The 21364-nt window shown below is 53.3% G+C and overlaps 1 protein-coding gene across 1 annotated transcript; it reads left to right on the top strand.

Moving 5' to 3' along the window:
- The first annotated feature begins 11446 nt into the window (after positions 1–11446).
- Positions 11447–12535, top strand: LOC100676461 (3-galactosyl-N-acetylglucosaminide 4-alpha-L-fucosyltransferase FUT3-like). The gene has a single exon (XM_064283094.1). The coding sequence runs from the start codon at positions 11447–11449 to the stop codon at positions 12533–12535; it is 1089 nt and encodes a 362-aa protein (XP_064139164.1).
- Positions 12536–21364: the final 8829 nt, after the last annotated feature.

Below are 21364 nucleotides of genomic sequence, written 5' to 3'. Positions count from 1 at the left end.
GGGGACCTCACTTACCGGGACCTTACCACTGGGACCTCACCGATCCTTGGTGTCTCCCCACAAAAAAAGACCCTTGCTTTGTCGCAGGTGCACACTCTCCAAACCGTTTCTCCCCGGTCCCCCCACCCACGTACTGCGCTGCCCTGGGGCAGGACAGTTTGTGGGGGTCGAATCCAGCCCTCTGGCCCAAAACAGCCTGCCCTGCTGGGATGCTCATGGGTTCTCTGGGCGGTGTTGGGGGGTGCATGGCAAATTCATATGCTGGGCTCCCATTGTTATCAGTCCTCAGGTCTCTGAGACACTGTCAGGCGAGTAGGGTGAAGACGAAAGAAGAAACTTTATTTGGTTGGCCAAGCAAAGGTGCACATGGGGACCTGCGTCACCAAGATGACTCCCTGACTTGCAGGCACAGGGGTTTATATGGGGAGGAAAACAGAGTCGGGGGCTCTTCTTCAGGGTGTGTTCAGGAACGTGGTCCATCAGGAACGTGGTCCATCAGGACTGGCGGACAACCTCTATAACTATGTCGCGAATGAGTTGACGCAGTTGCACTGGGGTTCAGGATTCACAAGATGGCCAAGGCGAAGGGAAAATGGTGACTTAGCTCCTCCCAGTCCCCCCGCCCCACCCCCTCGACATCTCTGTGATATGTCCCCGGGAGGACAAGTTGAGGCCCTCTGTGTGTGCATGTGTTGTTCTGCGCCTCCATGGGCACTTCAGACTGATTCTGTCCAGTACTGGCCTCAGCCTCTTATTTTTCACTCTGGTGGTTTTAGCTTAGCCCTACTCGGCCGCCGTCCAGTGGCTGCCCCTTTCAGCTGCCCATCTCAGCTACCCCCTTTTCGTTTCAGGGTTTGGATCCTGTATAATGTCCACATCCTGGGCCAGATGGGGACATGACCCAGAGGTCATTCTTCTGTAACTGCTTCATTCTGGCTAGGGGCACTGGTGTAGAACTGGGCTCTGGCTGTAACTGGTTCAGGGGAGATGGGGTGATATCCCTGCTGTAACATCGTCTGCAGATGGGACTTCTGGATCCTGAAAGACACAAACTTTACTAACAGGTTAAACAAGGCCCGAATACAAGCAGCAGGACGACAGCTATGAAGGGTCTGTTTTGCAGGGTTCGTTGGTTGATATATCAGAAGCGGGAGCCGGTTTGATTCAAGAGTGATGGATCCACGCTCTTCTTCCAGTGATCTTGACTGCTGTGGGGGTTGACATCAACACCTCAAAAGGTTCCTTCCGCTTTTCTGCCAGGTCTGCAGCGTTCCAGGTCTTGACATATATCCAGCTGCCAGGCTTTGAAGCGTGGAGAGGAACTTAAGTGTTATGGAAGAATCTGCCATGTTGAGTCCCTGTGAAGGCAGCCAAGCATCCCTGCCATTGAATACAAATGTTTAATGACAAGCTGGCCTTGCTCATGCATGTTCCCCTCTGGCGCTGCTGAGAAGGTCTTGGGGTTGTTTTTCTGACTGGTGACACATTGTCCAGTAATGTCCCTGATAATAGCCTACAAACTCTGGCCAACAAAGTGTCTCTTTACCCAATCATACCTAGTTTCCCATCCATAGTGAGTGTTCTCATGTAGGTGCTTTAGGGTGCCAGGGATCCTGCATTGTGGGATGAATAGCCTCCCATCCCTTGTGCAGAACCACTTATTCTTTTTCTGGACCTGCCACTGATGGGCCACATAAAGGTCTTTGTCACTGTAACTGGGGTCTTCCGTGGCTGGTGGCAAGCTAAGGTGTGGAAAGAGGGCAGCAACTACCACTGGGGCCATTGTTCTTGCCATGCACTTGGCCTCTAAGTCGGCCCTTGAGTTGCCCTGGGCCACAGCTGTATCTCCCTCCTGAAGTCCTTTGCAGTGTACAACGGCCAGAGCAGCGGGGAGCAGCAATGCCCCACAGTTGTAAAATCTGTTGGCTGTGTTTGTCTTCTTTCCTGGCTGAATTCAAAAGCCCCTTCTGCTTCCACAAAGCCCCATGCACATGTAAAACTGAAAATATGTACTTCGAGTCCATGTAAATGGTCACTCATTTGAACTTGGCCAGCCACAAAGCCTGGATCATCAGAACCAGCTCAGCCTTTTGGGCCGAGGTTCCACTGGGGAAAGCGTTTGCTTCAAGGAGGCTGACAATTGGATAGCCTGCCCTCCACTGGCCACCCTCTACAAAGCTACTCCTGTCCATGAATATTTGTGTCAGCATCTGCTAGAGACTGATCTTGTAGGTCTGGGTGGCTGGCATAGACCAGGTCCACCGTCTGGACATAGTCATGGTGGATGGGGTCTCCCAGGAGCAGAGTAGGGAGAAGGGTGTCCAGATTTAGAGCAAAAGCAGATGGAACCACCAAGTTGGGATTATCAACCAGAGAGGCCTGGTATAGAGTTATTCAACTCTGGGATAGCCAATAACCGCCTCTCTGTTCCAGTGTAGTGAGTACCGAATAAGGGGCACAAACTCAGATAGTTTGGCCCAAGGTTAGCTTTTCACCTCCCTTCAGGATGTGTACAGTGGCTGCTACTGCTTCAAGGCACGCTGGCCACCCACGAGTGACTGGCTGCACAGTCTTGGAGAAGCAAGCTACCAGTTGCCTCCAAGAGCCCAGATTTTGAGTGAGGACCCCTGTAGCTATACCCTGATGCTTGTGCACAAAAAGATCAAAAGGTTTATGCAAGTCCAGGAGTCCTAACACTGGGGCCTCTAGTAGGGCCTTTTTAACCCACTCAAATGCCGTTTGTTCTTATTTGGTCCAAAGAAACAGATCCGTCTCTTTTCCTTCTAGGAGGACACAGAGGGGCTTGGTAAGTAGACAGAAATTAGGGCTCCATATCATGCAGAAGCCTGCCATCCCCAGGAGCCCTTGGAGCTGTTTCCGGTTCTCTGGGGGCACTAGTCTACATATAACTTTCCTGTCTGGATGGAGCTCCTGCTTTCCTTCACTGTTGATAAACCCCAAATAAGTGACCTTCTGCTGGACCATTTGGGCCTTTTCTTTCAACACCCTACAAACGGCCTCTGCCAAAAAGTTTAACACAGTCACAGTGTTTTCTGCACAGCTGAACTCATCAGAGCTGGCAATCAATAAGTCATCCACATACTGTAACAGGTTGGCCATCGGTCAGTGTCAGCCTTTGGATCTCTAAGGCCAGCGTGGTTCCAAACAGAGTGGGGCTGTTTTTAAAGTCCTGAGGTAGAACATGCCAGCAATATTGTTGTTTTTTGTCTAGTGTGGGTCTTCACATTCAAAGGCAAAAATCTCTTGGCTACAGGGATCCAAGGGCATGCAGAAGAAAGTGTCCTTTAAATCTAAGACTGAGAAAAATTTCCAAGCAGGTAATAGCGGTGAGAGCAAGGTATAAGATTAGCCATGGTGGGGTGGCCTTTCAGAGTTACCTGGTTGATGGCATGAAGATCTTGGACGAGTCAATAGGAAACGCCTTTCTTCACAGACAGGATGGGAGTGTTAAAGGCGGATGTGCAGGGCCTTAACAGTCTAAATTCTAAGTATCACTGTACTAAAGGGCGTACCGCCAACTGAGCCTCTTGTCCTATTGGGTATTGTTTTTGCATAGGCAGGGTTATTCCTGGCAGTAGCTCAACCTTTACTGGGACTGCACTATGTGCCCTGCCAGATCTTTGAGTGCCCCATACTACCTGGTTAATCTTTGCCACCGCAGCTTGGCAAGGAAAATCAGTTGTTTCTTGTCCCTGATTTTGTGGAGCAGAACACATCAAGTGTGCTTTCCACCCCATTCAACTGGAATTTGAACATGCACCTGTCCCTGGTTGAAGTATATTTCAGCCTGTAATTTAGTTAATAAATCTTGGCCCAACAATGGGACAGGGCAATCAGGCATATACAGGAAAGGGTGAGTCATAGTTCTCACATGGCTAGGAAAGGAGCAGGTAAGGGACTGAAGAAATGGGCAGGTGTCCTCCTTACCCACTATCCCAATTGCTGGGATCTTCTGTCTGGACAGAGGTCCGAATGGTTTGGTGAGCACCGAGTGTGTACCTCTAGTATTAACTAAAAATTGAGTAGGTTTTCCCTCCTCGTTCAATATAACCAGAGGTTCAGGTGGAGATCCTGCCCCTGGTCCACCCTAGTCAGAGTCTTCCACCAGACTGAGGGCTGGCATTTGAGTTACTTGTCACCTGCTCTTTTTCTTGGGACACTGTCTTTTCCGGTGGCCCTCTTCCTTACAATATGCACACTGGTTCCTTCCCAGTGGGGGCCGGGGTCGGGCCCTGCTAGGGCCTGCAGGTTTTCTCCTCTCAACTGCTACTGCTAGTAGGGTAATCTGGCACTTTCTTTGTCTTCCCTGTTGTTAGAGGCCTTGAATGCCATCTTGACCAGTTATTCAATACTCATAGTACTGCCCCATCTATCTTACAAAGTTTTTTTTCCAACGTCCTGTAAAAATACTATTGACCATTCAGGCATTTGCTGGGTCCCCCAGACCCTGATCAGCATGTTGTCTAAAGGCTCTGTAAATCCTTTCGAGGAAAGCTGAAGGATCCTCATCTTTATGCTGTTTAATCTCATACACCTTATTCCAATTTAAGAGCTTAGGTACTCCATGTTTAAGATCCGCTAAGAGACAGTCTTGATAACAGGTGAGCATACCGTACTCTGGTGAGCATACCGTACTCTGCCATGCAATTGTGATCCCAGCGGGGAGTCTTGGAGGGCGAAGATGTCATCAACTGCACCTCCAGTTGGCTGAGCGTCACGTCATCCCTGGGCTTCCTCTCGGACCCTGTTTAGGGCCATCCGCCTCTCCTCCAGGGGAAGGAGGGTGCCTAAGAGAGACTGACAGCCTGCCCATGAGGGATCGAAAGAGTTAAAGATGGTAGTAAACAGTTCGTACATTTTTATGGGGTCCTCACAATATCCTGGGGTATAATTCTTCCAGGTAATCAGGTCCACTGTACTAAAAGGAACATGAACCTGAGCCAGGCCCCCATCTGCCACTGGGCTTTGGCAGAGGGGATACTGGCTAGAGGCTTGCCTTCCTTGTTGGCTCTGTCCTGGCTCCACAGCACCCTGGGCCATAATTGTCCCTTGATAGGGAGCAATACAGGGAAGATCTCCAGGACATTTGGATGGCCCTGCTTTCCTGTTCAGCTCTAGACCCTCCCCCCTCCACCCAGGCTCTGGGAAAGGATGGTCACCAAGAAGGGGGCAGGACCGTGCTCCCTGTCCCTTCCCACCAACCTGCATTCCCTTCCCCTGGCCACCCCTCCCTTACCCCACACAGGTCCGGGAGGAGAGGTGCGTGCACTGCTGGCGGACACCGAAGGAGCTGGGGCGGGGTGGGAGGAGGGTAAGGCAGAGGAGGCCATGCCGACCCCAAGGGGTCAAAAGGGTCATTTGCCACTAGCACTGGTGGTGGCACAGTGGCGTTTTTCTTTTCCTTTTGTAGACAGATTTTACAAGCCTTCCGAGTTTCCTCATCATTATACAATGACATGAAATCTTCCACATAATGTTTTTCATCCCACTTACCATTTCTTATGCGATATAAATCTAGCTGAAGGATGGTGTTGCAGTCCCATGACCCATTCACGGATCACCTTTCTTGGTCCCCTAGACAATACTGGGGCCGAGCAGTGTTACATAAGAAAATTAATTTCTTCTTTTTCATAGGATCATAGCCAAATTTATCCCAGTTCTTAAAAATACACCCTAAGGGTGAACACTCAGGAATGGTTCTAGTATTAGCCATGTTCATACTCCTACACACTTACACAAAGGTAGACAGACAAAGAACACCGGTTCCAGATACACCGAGAGAGAGAAGGACGCTCCCTTCAACCCAGAGGGGCGCCCGACAGATGGCAGGAGTCTAGTCTTATCTACCACAGAGCACCTAAGGGACCTGCCCAGATTCAAATCCACCAGAAGTAGTGCTTACCTGACTATTACAGATTTCTTCCCTCGCTTTCCGGAGTAGTCATGGGGTTTGGAGCACAACCATCCAGAGTCCGAAGAGGGCCCCAGGCGGAACAAGTGGTCTTGTTGTCGGCTGCTGAAGTCCTTGTTGGGTTGGGATGGGCACACCCCAGACACCGAGTGGTGGGCTCCTGGATGGCTCACCAAAATATGTTACTGGTTGCCCAGGTCCTGCTTGGTGCAACACTGACACGAGTTGGGTGATGGCGAAAGAAGAAAACTTTATTTGGTTGGCCAAGCAAGGGAGCACACCAGGACCTGTGTTGCCAAAATAGCTCCCCAACCAGCAGGCACAGGAGTTTATATGGAGAAGAAAACAGAGTGGGGGCTCTTCTTCAGGGTGTGTTCAGGAACATGGTCCATCAGAACTGGTGGACAACTTCTATAACGATGTCCTCTTCATCAAGTTGACACAGTTGCACTGGGGCTTAGGATTCACAAGATGGCCACCGCAAAGGGAAAATGGTGACTTAGCTCCTCCCAGCAGGCCTGCCCCCCGCCCCCGTAGGCGACATCTCTGTGATATGTCACCCAGAGGACAAATTGAGGCTCTCTGCACGTGCATGCATTGTTCTGCCCCTGCGTGGCCACCTCAGACTGATCCTAGCTGGTATTCGCCACAGCCCCTTATTTTGCACTCTAGAGGTTTTAGCTTAGCCCTATCCAGCTGCTGTCCAACGGCTGCCCATTTCGCCTACCCAGCTGCTGTCCAGCGGCTGCCTGTCTCACCATTACGGCCAACACCCCTCTCTTGACCATGTGGCCACGCTGGGCTGCCCAGAGCCTGGCTTGCCCTTTCTGGGTGCCCGGGGCTATTTTCCACCCTGACCTCCCTCCTTTGAGCTGGGCTGATCTGGGTCTTTAACTCATTCCCCCTGGGACCCCCTCTCCCCTTCCCGCAGCCCACCACCCCCAGCACACTTTCTCTGGACCCCACCCCTGTGCCCTGGGGCACTGGCACACCATCTCCAGGCAGTGTTGGGGGGCTGCTTCCCACACCCCCACCTCTCACCCTTTAGCTGAACTGCCATAAGTCGATAGCTCACTTTCTCTGACGCTCCCCACTCAAAGTCCCCACCACCCCTGGGCTGTTCACCATGCAGCAGCAGGCCTCAGTTTCCCCATCCAAAAAAACAAATCAGGGTGCTTGGGCCTCTCAGAATACATACAGCAGCAACAGGTACTGAGGCAGGGGTCCCCAGGCCCCGTGGGGTGGCAAGAGCTACTGTCAGGGCCCGCCCCCTCCCTGTGTTGTTGTTAGGTGCTATTGAGTCAATTCTGACTCCTGATGACCCCATGAGACAGAATACAACTGCTCCCAGAGGGTTTTCTTGGCTGTAATCTTTATAGAAGCACATCGCCAGGTCCTTCTCCCTTGGAGCAACTGGGTGGGTTCGAACCACCAACCTTTCAGTTAGCAGCCAAGTGCTTAACTGTCACCAGACAATCACACCAGCCAAGGAGGGAGCGATGAGTTGACTTAGGTCTGCCTATTCTGCAAATGCCCTGACTTGGGGGACCCCTAACCCCCTGAGCCAGCCCTGCCTCCTGGGTCCACCATCACCAGGTATCACCGGACACCCTCAGATGGTGGAACTGCAGGCAGCATAAGGCACCACCTCTCAAATGATTTCTGATCAGGGAACAGAAAGTAGTTGTCGCCCCAGGCCAGACCCAGGGCTTTGGCTCAGCAGCCTCCTTGTCCAGATGGGATGAGCAGAGCACAACCAGGCTTCTATTGTAGGACATGTCTCTCATCCACTACAGGAAGCTTGGGGGCTCCCTGGGGACTTCATGGGGACTTGGAGGACCCAGCAGGTAGAGGAGCTGGTTTTGACTCATGCAGAGGGGTTTGATGAGGTCAGAAGCCCCCAACACCACCTTCGTCCAGAAACCCCTCATCGCTCGCCGGGACACCTCGGCAACCTCTCTGCCTCTGCTCTGCTCCCCTAGCCTGTTCCCCACCACCCGCAGCAGCCTGAGAAAACTTTGCAAAATACAAGTCGACGTGAGGAACCCTCTGCTTGAAGCCTCCCATGGCTCCGTACTACCCTGGCACTAAACACGTCATCTCTGACAGATGTAGCCAGCCCTGCTCGCCTGCTCTGGTGACTCAGCCACACTGAATTTCTCCCAGTTCCTCCAGTATACCAGGACTTTTCCTCTCGTAACCTTTGCAGGGTTCTTCCCCTTTTTTACTCTGAGAAGCCCTGTGAGGTTTTAGCTCACACCTCAAACACCCAGGAAGCTCAGACTGGGTCACACCCTCCTCCTCACTTCTAATTACACCTGTGTGTTCACTTAGGGGCTTAAAGTACTTTCCCTCTCATGCACCGGCTCCGCCCGCCTGGCTTGAAATCCTGTTCACCTTTCCTTCCCCACCCCTTCAAGGGACCCCTGGTGCCCCCCATGGAACCCATTTTGGGAACTGGTGATTTGGGTCCACCTTTTTACTTTATGAGTCCCTGGGTGGTGCAAACTATGTACGCATTGGGCTGCTTTCCAGAAGATGGGACGTTTGAGTCCACCCAGGGGTGCCCTGGAAGAAAGGCCTGGTGGTCTGCTTACAGAAAACTCAGTCACTGGAAAATGTATGGCAGACAGCTCTACTCTGACACAGCTGGGGTCACCATGAGTTGGAGTCCACTCAACTGGTTTCAGTTTATGGATGGGTTTTTTGAATGTGGGCCCAAAGCCTTGCAGCCTCTAAGGCCACAGGCAGGGCCAGAGAGTGACCCCGGTCCCCAACTTTCCGCACAGCAGGAATAAGAGGAGCTCCATAATTTTATTATGGGCCTTGGTCTAGGTCCCGGGACAGCACAGTCACCTGACGGCAGCATGTGCCCCAGATGGCACTGTGCTAAAGGTATAGGAACACTTCCTTCTCCTCCCTGCTTACACCTCGCGCACACCTGGGGAGACCAGCAGTACCGCCATCCTTTGCCTCCCAGCCAGCTGCTCCACTGTACCCGTACAGTGACCCCAAGGTAAGGTAGCCTCTTGGGACACGATGACCTGCTTACCCTAGAATGCATTGGGTGCCTCCTGGCAAAGCCCTCCAGCCTCCCGGGAAAGGCTCTGTCTCTCCTCTCGCCCTTCTTTTGGCTTCCATTCTAACTGCTTATGTTCAGCGCCTGGGCTGGCAGGGGACAGATAGTTGGGAGTCCTCTGGGTTCTGGAACGGCCTTCAATTTGCTGGTGGCCCTTGGTCACAGGCAGGGGTCTTTCCGGGTACCGGGTGGACCAGGAGTGGGGTAAGTGGGGTGCTAGAAGGTTCTGATAAATTGCCCTGAGCAGGAGGAACTGGGTGTTTGTCTTTCTCCCTGGTAATTTCTGGGTTAGAAATCCCTCTGCCTCTGGGGCCAACATAGTTGTTGTTGCTGTGTTTCCAGTCAGTTTTTTCTTGTCGTGACTTCAGGTGACGGAACAGAACTGCCCCAAACAGAATGGAGATAGAGGAGAAATGGAACTGCCATGGGAGGCAAGAGGGTTTTCCTAAATTGCAATCGTTATGAGAGCAAATCGCCAGGTCTCTCTCCAAAGGATCCACCGGGTGGGTTCAAACCGCTGACTTTTTGATTTGTAGCTGAGGGCTTAATAGTGAAATGGGGGTATTGCCGATATAATAAAGTTGTGTTTAAAAGGAAAAAAATTTTTTCTTTGCTGCTTCCTTTTTTCTTAATTGTTTTGTGCTAAAATTATATCTAACATTTGCCAATTTAGCATTTTTTACATGTACAATTCAGTGACATTGATTATATTTGTCATGTTATGCAACCATCTTGACGATCCTTTTCCGAATTATTCCTCCACCATTGCCAGGAACTCAGTGCCCCCTAAGCTATGACTCCTCCTGTCTGCCTCCCTCCCACCCCGGGTACTATTTCCATTTATTTAAATGTACAACCGAATAGTATTTTAAGTACTCAATAGTCACATGGGTTAGTGTTTCCCATCTTGCACAGCTCAGGGTGGTTGTTGTTGTGCCACTGGGTACATTCCAACTCATAGTGACCTCATGCGACACAGGAGAACTGCCCCCTAGGGTTTTCTACCCTGGAATCTTTCTGGGAGCAGACGGCCAGGTTTTTCTGCAGATCTGTGCTCCTAGAGGGACATTGTTCATTTTTAACAGCTGTGTAGTACTCCACTGTAGGGACTCTAACCAGCTGCCCATTGGTGGGCAGATAGCTTCATTCCAAATGCCCTTTTGTGCACGTGTGTCGGCATTTGGGCAAACCCCTTTGGCCTGAGGGTCAATGTGTTTTCAATCGTGATTGATCATCACCAGTCTGCCTCCCTTAAAGACTTAAAAAAAAAAAAAGTTGCCTTGGAACGACTCCAAATCATAGCAGGTTCATGTGGGTCAGAGTAGAACTGTGCTCCACAGGGTTTTCAATGGCTAAATTTTTGGAATTGCCAGGTCTTTCTTCCAAGGCACCTCTGGGTGGATTTGAACCTCCAAACTTTCATTTGCACCAGCCAGGGACTCCTTAGGATGAACAACTGAGTGAACATTAAACAAATCTTAAGCTTAAAGATCTAAGGTCTTCCTTCCCCTCCCCCCAAAAACAGGCCAGGCTGTCTCTCACCTCCACACCTTGGCACTGGCTGTTCCCTCCGCCACGAACGCTCCTACTCTACCCGGCCAACTCTTACATAACCTTCAAAGCCCAGTTGCTTTCTCTTCCTCCCAGGAAGAGCCAGCCAAGGATCAAAAGGTCAACTCCACGAGGCTTATGGCATCAATAACCGGCTCAGTCTTTTCTTCATACTAGGAAGGAATCTGAGGGTGCTAGGAGCTGGTAGGGTCACAGTGGGGCTTGAGAGGCCTCAGGACCCATCCCACCTTCCCCAGTGACCCCTAGTGGCTAGGAGAATGTGGACGCTGGGGCCAGACTGCCTTTCTCAAACCCCGGCTCTGCCATTTTCTTGCTGGCAGTCACTTGGTCTCAGTTTTCTCATTTGGAAAATAGGAATAATAATGGTTCAGCACTCAGCTGCTAGCTATCAGGATGCTGGTTCAAACCCATCCAGTGGCTCCACGGAAGAAAGACCTGTCAATCTACTTCTGTAAAGACTGTTGTTCTCAGGTGCTGTCTGACGCATAGCGACCCCGTGACAGAGGAGAACGGCCCCGTAGGATTTCCCAGGCTGTAATCTTCATAGGAACAGATCGCCAGGTCTCTCCCCAGCAGAACCGCTGCATAGGTTTGAATCGCCAGGTATGTTTGAACCGCTAACCTTTTAGTTAACAGCTGACTCCTTAACCATTTGCACACCAGGGCTCCTTTCAAGAGAAGCCTGTGGGGCAGTTCTGCTCTGTCACATGGGGTCGCTATGAGTTGGAAAAACCCAGTGGCACCTAACAACAGAATCTCAGGAGTCATGGATTATCTGTGGTGAACCCTTGGGGGTGCAGGCTGTTATTGTTGTTATCGACAATGTGTTCTCTGCTCTCCCTTCCTCCCAGCTTCTCTGACCCATGGATCCCATCGGTTGGGCCAAGGTACAATATCCCTGGCGCCACTGTCTCTTTGGGCTGCTGTTCCAGCTGCTTTTGGCTCTGTGCCTGTTCTCTTACCTGCGCGTGGCTCCAGGCAAGCCCTGGACCATGGAATCCCCTGACATATCTGCCAAAGAGTCCTGCCAGTTGACCCCCAGCCGCCCACCCCTGGTCGTCCTGCTGTGGACGTGGCCTTTCAGAGTCCCTGTGCATCTGTCCCAATGCTCCAGGCTGTGGCCCGGCACGGCCGACTGCCAGCTGACCACCAACCGCAGGGTGTACCAGCAGGCAGACGCGGTCATTGTGCATCACTGGGACATCATGTCCAGGCCTTGGGCGCAGCTCCCACCCTCCCCACGGCCACTGGGCCAGCGCTGGGTCTGGTTCAACTTGGAGCCGCCCTCCAACCTCAAGAACCTGAAGGCACTAGATGGCTACTTCAATCTGACCATGTCCTACCGCAGCGACTCGGACATCTTCACACCCTATGGCTGGCTCGAGCCGTGGCCTGGCCAGCCTGCCGAAGCGCAGGCCCACCTCTCAGCCAAGACCAAGCTGGTGGCCTGGGTGGTGTCCAACTGGCAATCGAACTCGGTCCGGGTGCGGTACTACCAGCAGCTGCAGCCCCACCTGAAAGTGGACGTGTACGGGCGCTCCCACCAGCAGCTGCCCTCTGCCACCATGATGGAGGTGCTGGCCCAGTACAAATTCTACCTGGCTTTCGAGAACTCCATGCACCCGGATTACATCACGGAGAAACTATGGAAGAACGCCTTCCAGGCCTGGGCCGTGCCAGTGGTCCTGGGCCCCAGCAGAAAGAACTACGAGCGCTTCCTGCCACCTGATGCCTTCATCCACGTGGACGACTTCCCGAGCCCCCAGGCCCTGGCCCAGCATCTGCAGGCCCTGGACAAGGATCATGCCAGCTACCTAAGATACTTCCGCTGGCGGGAGACACTGCGGCCCTCCTCTAGAAGTTGGGCCCAGGACTACTGCAAAGCCTGCTGGTGTCTACAGCAGGACTCCAAGTACCAGACGGTGCCCAGCATAGCCTCCTGGTTCACATGAGCCACAGCCTAGGGCCTGGGCTGCTGGGGACCTCACCTGCCGGGACCTCATCTCCCTGAAACTCTCCTGTCGGGGACCTCTCCTGCTGGGACCTTGCCTGCAAGGGCTTCACCTGCTGGCGACTGCACCCACTAAGGCACTCGTCCTCTGGGGAAGTAGTTCCCTGGGAGAGGGGAGTGGTGCTCCAGTAGCGATGGCTCTGGCTGGTCTTCCTGTGATTGTCATTGCTGTGTTCACTGCCTGTGTGGTCGGAGTCACAACATTGTCCCCACTCTCCAGCTGGGGATGCTGTGAAGAACACTGCTGTGCCCCCTTTTCTACAGCGTGCTCCTCACCCAGGGCGAGTCTGCCCCCCAGGGACACGGGCCATGTCCATATTTTGGTTGTCACAGCTGGAGGCAGGGGTGCTGCAGGCACCTGGTGGGTGGAGGTCAGGAATGCTGCTCAGCACCCCACAGTGCCCAGGACAGCCCTGCCCCAGAGCAGGATCTGGCCCCAAATGTCAGGAGGTGGGAAAGCCCTGCCTAAGGGCGTCTGGGGCCCTCGGGGTCAGGGGCTGGCAGGTGTTCAAAGCCCCATGAGGGCCTCTCCTCCAGGTGGCACCTGAGGGGGTTTGGCAGGTTGTGGACACCACAGTGGGTGTGGGGTCAAGGAGTCTGGGGGTCCCTGGGAGGGCAGGGCTTCAACAAGGGGACCCAATATGTCTAGAGCCTGGGGCAAAGGTGGCTGGGTGTGCCTCACTGACAGTTGGGGGTAAGATAGAGGACAGGGATCCCCCTGTGAGGGGGGGAAGGTGCTGTGTGTACGACTGTGAGGGTGAATGGAGGGTCACGAGGGGCTGGAGTGTGTGCGACTGGGTGTGAGCGTGATCGTTAGCATGAGGGTGTGTGGGCCTGGGGGGCTGTGACCCTGAGTGAGTGATGGGGTGTGTGTGTGTGTGTGTGTGTTAAGAGTATGCATGGCTGTGTGGCTCTGCTGTGACTGTGTGTGTGTGTGTGTGAGAGAGGGTGTAGGGTTGTGTGTTGGGCTCTGTAACCTGAAGTGTGTGATCGTGTGTGTGTGTGTGCGTGTGCAAGAGAGAGTGTAAGGTTGTGTGTGGGGCTCTGTAACCTGAAGTGTGTGATTGTGTGTGTCAGCATGTGTGGGTGTGTGGAGCTTCTGTGACTGTTTGCATGTGTGTGTGCAGGTGTGTGAGACTAGCAGCGTGAGGGTGTGCAGGGCTGTGGGAGGCTGCTGTGATACTAAGTGTGTGGGTGTGTTGTATGTCAGTGACTGAGTGTGTAGAGTTGTACACATGGCTTCTGTGACTAAATGTGTGATGGGATATGGACCTTCTGTGACTCTAGGTCTGTGCTGTGTGGCAGGGCGTCAGTGAGAGAGTGAGTAGGGTGGTTGGGACCCTGGTATGACATGAAGTGTGTGACTGACACTGTTACTATGAATGTGTAACTGTGTAACCATGGGTGTGACTGTGTGTACCTGCATTGTGACTACACGCAACTCCTCATGTGTCTCTGGGGACATCCGTGTGTGGTTGTCCCGCCCCGTGTGAGGCCCACGAGCATTGTAGCAGCGAGGCTGCCACGCTGTGTGTGTGAGACTGTTTGTGTTGTGGTGTGACTGCGTCAGTGTGACTGTCTGAATGGAGGTGTGTTGTTAGGGCGGGTACAGCGTGACGCTCAGTGTATGTCTGGGTGGGAGGGTAAGTGAGGCTGTTAGTGTGTGTGTGTCTGGCTGATGTGGGACACTGTCCGAGGGCATCATTCTGAGTGTGTGAACCCAAGTGTGAGTGGTGTGTATGTAAGCGCGGGCTGTGGGCTGTGTGTGATCCCATGTGCTTGGGTTCCTGTGGAGGTGGTAGTCTCTGAGTACCATGAGTGTGTGTGTATACCTGAGTGTGTACACGTGTGAGTATGCATATACATGAATGTACATCTGTGTACATGTGTATACATGTATGTACTGTGCACACACATATACATGAGTGTGTACTGTGTACGTATGTGTATAGGTGAATGTGTACGTGTATATGTGTGTACGTGTGTGTATGTGAGTGTGTATGTGTGTGTCTCTACGTGTGTGTGGTGGCGGTGTGGTTTGCTGAGAACCCCAGCCCCAGAGTCTGGGGGGGCAGTTCTGTTTATATTTTAACTGTCTGGTGGCTGAGCCCACGCCCTGTGGTTGGGTGTTGGATCTGGCCAGAAGATGACAGAGAGGGTGCGGTCCCTGGAGGCCTGGGCAGGGGGCACGCACTCACATACATAGACACACGGAGGAAGCTGACATTCAGGGGGCCCAGACTCAGGTGGACACCAGCTTCCCTGCTCTCTGTCCTGGGCTCAGCAACTTGGGGCTGGAGGCCTCCCTAGCCATCCAGAGATCCATCCCGATGAGGAAACTGAGGCTCTGAGCAGGCACCGCCTTGGCTTGCACAGCATCTGGGGACTCCAGCTTCTCTACACAGTGAGGCTGACTAGGCCCAAAGACTGGAAGAATCCACCACCCCAAATCTCATAGTCAAAAGACCACAGGGGTGGACAGGGACCCCAGCCAGCCCTGCCCAGGAACTGCCTTCCAAACAGACCACCCACGCACTTGGCTATGCCCCCAAACCCTTCATGTGGAACTCCCTGGAAGTCATGCTTGTTAGCTGCCCTCCAGTGTCTCCTGCTGCAGCCAGGGTCCTGGGGGTCAGGGACCCTGGCTTGGTGATCCTCCCTGGGGTCAGTTTCTGACCTGTGCCTTTCAGTTTTGGAGTAAGGGCAAGTCTGGGAGGGTGGTCCTGAGCTCAGATATGTGTGAAGAAGAGGAGAGGCCTGGTGGGGGAAGAGGGACAGAACCAGGGAGAGGGGAGGCGACCATGCCTTAGGAGACTGTCTGAGGGATGAAACTGCCCTCCAGAGCCCTCAGTCTGTGGGGGCGAATTAGGACATGTCCACACCCTCGGCCTACAGGTGTCAGCCCCTGGCTCACAGGCTACCCGTCCTTCTCAGACCATGGGACCCACCAGATCCAGCACCCCATCCTGGGCTTGTCAAGCATCAAGGTAACATCGCAGGCAAATCTAAATATCGCGCCTTACTTTTCCACAAGTGCTCATCATAACCACCCCCCCCCCCCAAGGCGTGGCCAGAGCTTTTATGGGTACTGGACACAAGTCCCTGGGAACCCTGCTATGCCCTGGCAGGCACCTACTTCAGCCAACAGAGCTGAAGTCCACCCCAGAGCTGTCCCCACCAGGAGGTGGGCTACCTAGAATGTTTAGCTGGCGACAGGACATAGTGACTCCAAGTTCACCCTGCTGTGGCCGGTCTACGGAGGCCCATCGCCAGCGCAGGCTTGGGTCCACCTAGGCCTCAGTTTCTTCATCGGCAGAATGGCTCCACCTCCCTCTACCAACTCCAATCCTCCCCTTTCCTCCCCAGAAGCCCAGGTCGTGAGGAGGGGCAGGGGGACTGTCAGGGAGGTGGGAAGGATGCTCCCTGTCCACACTGCCCCCACTCTCTTTTGTTCCCCTTTGTATCTTCTCTGCTTCGCCCCGAAAGCAGACGGGATCCTCCCATTATCCCTGCCGATCACCCCTTTCCCCAGCGGCGTCGGTGTCTTCTCCCCACGCGCCCGCACCCTGCCGTTTGAAGACGGGCGCCCCGGCAGAGCGCAGAATCACGACCCCGGCTCCATTTTCCCACACTGTGACAACCATTCCCCCGCCGTCAACGGCATCTCCTGCGCATGGTCAGTCTGGCGCGATGCCTTCTTGCTGGGTCCAGTGAGGTGGGGTCACACGCAGGCGCACCTACGCTCCGTCAGCTCGTCAACCGCGTGCCAAAGGCTGTGGTGTCCTCGTACGCCGGCGTCAGCGGCAGGGCTGCGCGCGCACCGACTGCTGCCGCACGTGCCGCTGCTGGCGCAGGCGCCTCAGCCCCAGGTCGTAGAAGCGCGCGCGCCTCGCAGGCGCCTGCGCAGTAGCGGAACAGCGCTGTCTAGTCGGTCGTCTAGCCCAGTACTAGCTCGCTGTCGTGCACCTTGATCTCCCGCAGGCCGCACTGCCGCGTGCCCCAGCGCGCATGCGCAAGCGGCCGCCGCGGACCCGCCTGACAGCGCCGACCTGGGGGCAGCCGCGGGGAGGGCGTCCCGGGCGCCCTGCAGGAGTGCTCGGATTGCGAGGCTTGACAGGAAGAGAAAGGCAACGGGACCAGCAGGGGTCCCAGAGCCTTGCTGCCTCCCCTGCCAAAAAAGACCCTTGCTGGGTCGCAGGTGAACACTCGCTGAGCAGCTTCTCCCCGGTCCTCCCACCCACATACTGCCTGCCCTGGGGCGGGGCAGGGTTGTGGGGTCGGATCCAGCCCTGTGGCCAAAAGCGGTCTCCCCTGCTAGGGTGCTCATGCGCTCTCTGGGCGGTGTTGGGGGGATACATATCAGATTCCTACGCTGGGCTCCCATTGCTGCCAACACACCTCTCTCGCCCATGTGACCTTGGTGGGCTGCCCAGAGCCTGGTTTGCCCTTTCTGGGTGCTAGAGGCTATTTTCCACCCTGCCCTCCCTCCTTTGAGCTGGACTGATCTAGGTCTTTAACTCAATCCGTGGTGCCCACTGTCCCCTTCCGGCAGCACCCCGCCCTCAGCACTCTTTCTCTGGACCCCACCCCTGTGCTGGGCTGCCCCTGGGCACTAGCACACCGTCTCCAGGCAGTGTTGGAGGTTTGATTCCCACACCCCAACTCTCACCCTTCAGTTGAGCTGCGATAAGTCGCTAACTCCCTTCCTCTGAGGCTCCCCACTCAACATCCCCACAGCCCCTGGACTGTTCACCACGCCGCAGCGGGCCTCAGTTTCCCCATCCAAAACACCGAATGGGGGCATTTGGGCCTCTCAATGCATAGAGCTGCAACGGAGGCAGGGATCCCCAGGCCCCGTGGGGTGACAGCAGCTACTGTCAGGCCCCCCTCCCGTGTTTTTGTTAGGTGCTGTTGAGTCAATTCCGACTCCGGGTGACCCCATGTGACAGGGTACAACTGCCAAGATAGGGTTTTCTTGGCTGTAATCCTTCGAAACAGTTCACCAGGTCTTTGTCCTTAGAGCAAGTGGGTGAGTTCAAACTGCCAATCTTTTGGTTAGCAGAAGTGGTTAACCATTGCACCCCCGGGGCTTCTTGGAGACAACTTGGTGCATATGATTTGCAGGTGACCCAGGCAGGAAATCCTCTCTTCCTGAGCCTTGGTTTCCGTGTGGCCAGGGTGGCAGAGAGGAGACTGTAGTCCTTCCTGTCAAAGCTTGGCCACAGGCCCGGGACACGGTGACACCAAGACTGTCAGACCCATGAACAATTTTTTACAATAAGTCACCAGACAATCCCATCAGTCAAGGAGAGAATGATGAGTTGTAGTTCTGCCTGTTCTGCAGATGCCCTGACTGGAGGGCATCTCCACACCCCCGAGCCAGCCCGGCCTTCTGGGTCCACCACCACCAGAAATCATTGGACACGCTCAGATGGTGGAAATGCAGGCAGCGTGAAGCGCCATCTCTGAAATGAGTTCTGATCAAGGAATGGGAAGTAGTTGTCGCTCCAGGCTGGACCCAGGGCTTTGACTCTGCAGCCTCCGTGTCTTGGGTGGGATTAGCACAACCAGGCTTCTATTGTAGAACATGTCTCTCGTCCACTGCAGGAAGCTTGGGGGCTCCCTGGGGATTTCATGGGGACCTGGAGGACCCAGCTTGGAGAGGGGCTGGTTTTGAGTTATGCAGATGGGTTTGATGAGGCCACCAGATGCTATCCCCCAATACTGCCTTTATCTAGACACCCTTCATCACTTGCCAGGACACTGTACAGCCTCCTCTGGCCTCCGTGACTCTGCACCGCTCTGGTAGCCTGTTCCCCACCACCCACAGCAGCCTTAGAGAACTTTGCAAAATACAAGTTGACATGAGGAACTCTCTGCTTGAAGTCTCCCATGGTTCCCTATTACCCTGACACTAAACATGTCATTGCCGACTGACGTGGCCTGTACCGTGCGTGTAGCAATCTGTGCTGTGTGGCGCCTCTGCCCTGCTCTCCTGCTCTGAAGACGAAGCGGCACTGAATTTCTCCCTGCTCCTCCAGTATACTGGGACCTTTCCTCCCATAAACTTGGCATGGATTCTTCCTTTCCCTTTTTACTCTAAGAACCCCTGTGGTTTTAGCTCACACCTCAAATATCCAGGAAGCTCAGACCGGGTCACACCCTCCTCCTCACTTCTAATTACACCTGTGTGTTCACTTAGGGGCTTAACATCTTTTCCACCTCACGCATCAGCTCTCCCTGTCTGACTTGAAATTCTGTTCACCTGCCCTCCCCCACCCCTTCAAGGGACCCCTGGTGCCCCTCCATGGAACCCACTTTGGGAACTGGTGATTTGGGTCCGCCTTTTAACTTTATAGAAGTCCCTGGGTGGTGCAAGCTGTGGACGTGCTGAGCTGCTCTCCAGATTAGACTTTGGAGTCCACCCCCCAGGAAGAAAGGCCTGGCGATCTGCTTCAGGAAGTTCAGCCACTGGAAACGGTATGGGGCACAGTTACGCTGTGTCCTGTACACCGACCCCAAGGTAAGGTAGCCTCTTGGGGCACGCTGACCCGCTTACCCTAGAATGCATTGGGTGCCTCCTGGGAAAGGCCTCTTTCCTCCCAGGGAAGCCTTCGTCTCTCCTCTCCGCCTTCTATTGGCTTCCATTCTAGCTGCTTATGTTCAGTGGCTGGGCTAGAAGGGGACAGATAGTAAAGGGTCCACCAGGTTCTGGAACGGCCTACAATCTGCCAGTGGCCCATGGTCACAGCTAGGGTTCTTCCTGGGTACCCAGTGGCCCAGGGGTAGGGTGGGCAGGTTTCTAGAAGGTGCTGATAAATTTGCCCCAGCAATAGGAACTGGGTGTTTGTCTTTCTCCCTCTTAAGGTTCTGGGCTAGAAATCCCTCTGCCTCGCTAGAGGGATCATGGTCTTGGGGAACATCTACCTCAATTGGCATAATATAGTTTATAAAGAAAATGTTCTACATTCTACATTGGTGAGTAGGGCCTGGAGTCTGAAAAGCCTGTGAACGGCCATCTAAGAAACGCCACTGGTTTCACCCTATCTGGTTTAAGGGAGGATGAAGGAAACCAAAGACACGAGGGAAAGATTTGTCCAAAGGACTAATAGACCACAACTACCACAGCCTCCACCAGACTGAGCCCAGCACAACCAGATGGTGCCTGGCTACCACCACTGACTGCTCTGACAGGGATCACAACAGAGGGTCCTGGACAGAGCTGGAGAAAAATACAGAACAAAATTCTAACACACACAAAAAAGACCAGACTTACTGGCCTGACAGAGACTGGAGAAACCCCAAGAGTATGGCCCCCGGACACCCTTTCAGCTCATAATGAAGTCACTCCTGAGGTTCACCCTTCAGCCAAAGAGTGGACAGGCCCATAAAACAAAATGAGACTAAAGAGGCACACCAGCCCAGGGGCAAGGACCAGAAGGCAGGAGGGGAGAGAAAAGCTGGTAATAGGGAGCCCACGGTCAAGAAGCGAGTGTGTTGACATGTTGCGGGGTTATTAATCAATGTCATAAAACATTATGTGTACTACTTTTTAACGAGAGGCTAGTGTGTTCTGTAAACTCCCATCTAATGTACAATAAAAAAAAAAAAAAGAAATCCCCCTGCCTCTAGGGTCAGCTTTTTCTTGTGCGCTGTCCAGTCAGAACGGCCCCAAATAGAGTGAGGACAGAGGAGAGACAGAACCTCCGTGGGAGGCAAGAGGGTTTTCCTAGCTACGATCTTTGTTGTTGTTGTTAGGTGCCATCGAGTCAGTTCCCACTCACAATGACCCCATGCGCAACAGAACGAGACACTGTCTGCCTGGTCCTGCGCCATCCTCACAATTGTTGATATGCTTGAGCCCATTGTTGCAGTCACTGTGTCAATCCATCTTGTTGAGGGTCTTCCTATTTTTTGCGGACGCTCTATTTTACCAAGCATGATGTCCTTCTCCAGGGACTGATCCCTCCTGATAACGTGTCTAAAGTATATGAGACGTAGTCTCGCCATTCTTGCTTCTAAGGAGCATTATGGTTGTACTTCTTCCAAGAGAGATTTGTTCACTCTTTTGGCAGTTCATGGTATATTCAAGATTCTTCGCCAACACCACCATTCAAAGGTGTCAATCATTTTTCCGTCTTCCTTTTTCATTGTCCCTCTTTCACATGCATATGACGCGATTCAAAACATGATGAATTGGGTCAGGCGCACCTTAGTCCTCAAGGTAATATCTTTGCCTTTCAATACTTTTAAAGAGATCTTTTACAGCAGATTTGCCCAATGCAATGCGTCTTTTGATTTCTTGACTGCTGCTTCCATGGCTGTTGATTGTGGATCCAAGCAAAATGAAATCCTTGACAACTTCAGTCTTTTCTCCGTTTATCATGATGTTGCTTACCAGACCAGTTGTGAGGATTTCTGTTTTCCTTATGTTGAGGTGTAATCCATACTGAAGGCTGTGGTCTTTGATCTTCATCAGTAAGTGCTTCAAGTCCTCTTCACTTTCAGCAAGCAAGGTTGTGTCATCTGCATAACCCAGGTTGTTAATGAGTCCTCCTCCAATCCTGATGCCCCGTTCTTCTTCATTTGGTCCAGCTTCTCAGATTATTTGCTCAGCATACAGATTGAATAGGTATGGTGAAAGGATACAACCCTGACGCACACCTTTCCTGACTTTACCTCATGCAGTATTCCCTTGTTCTATTTTTACGACTGCCTCTTGATCCATGTACAGGTTCCTCAGGAGCACAACTAAGTGTTCTAGAATTAC

The sequence above is a fragment of the Loxodonta africana genome, chromosome 3 (assembly GCF_030014295.1).
Source record: "Loxodonta africana isolate mLoxAfr1 chromosome 3, mLoxAfr1.hap2, whole genome shotgun sequence".
In the NCBI taxonomy this organism is placed as follows: domain Eukaryota; kingdom Metazoa; phylum Chordata; class Mammalia; order Proboscidea; family Elephantidae; genus Loxodonta; species Loxodonta africana.
The sequence above is the reverse complement of the archived record's forward strand: the minus strand, read 5'-3'. Positions and strand labels throughout refer to the sequence as shown.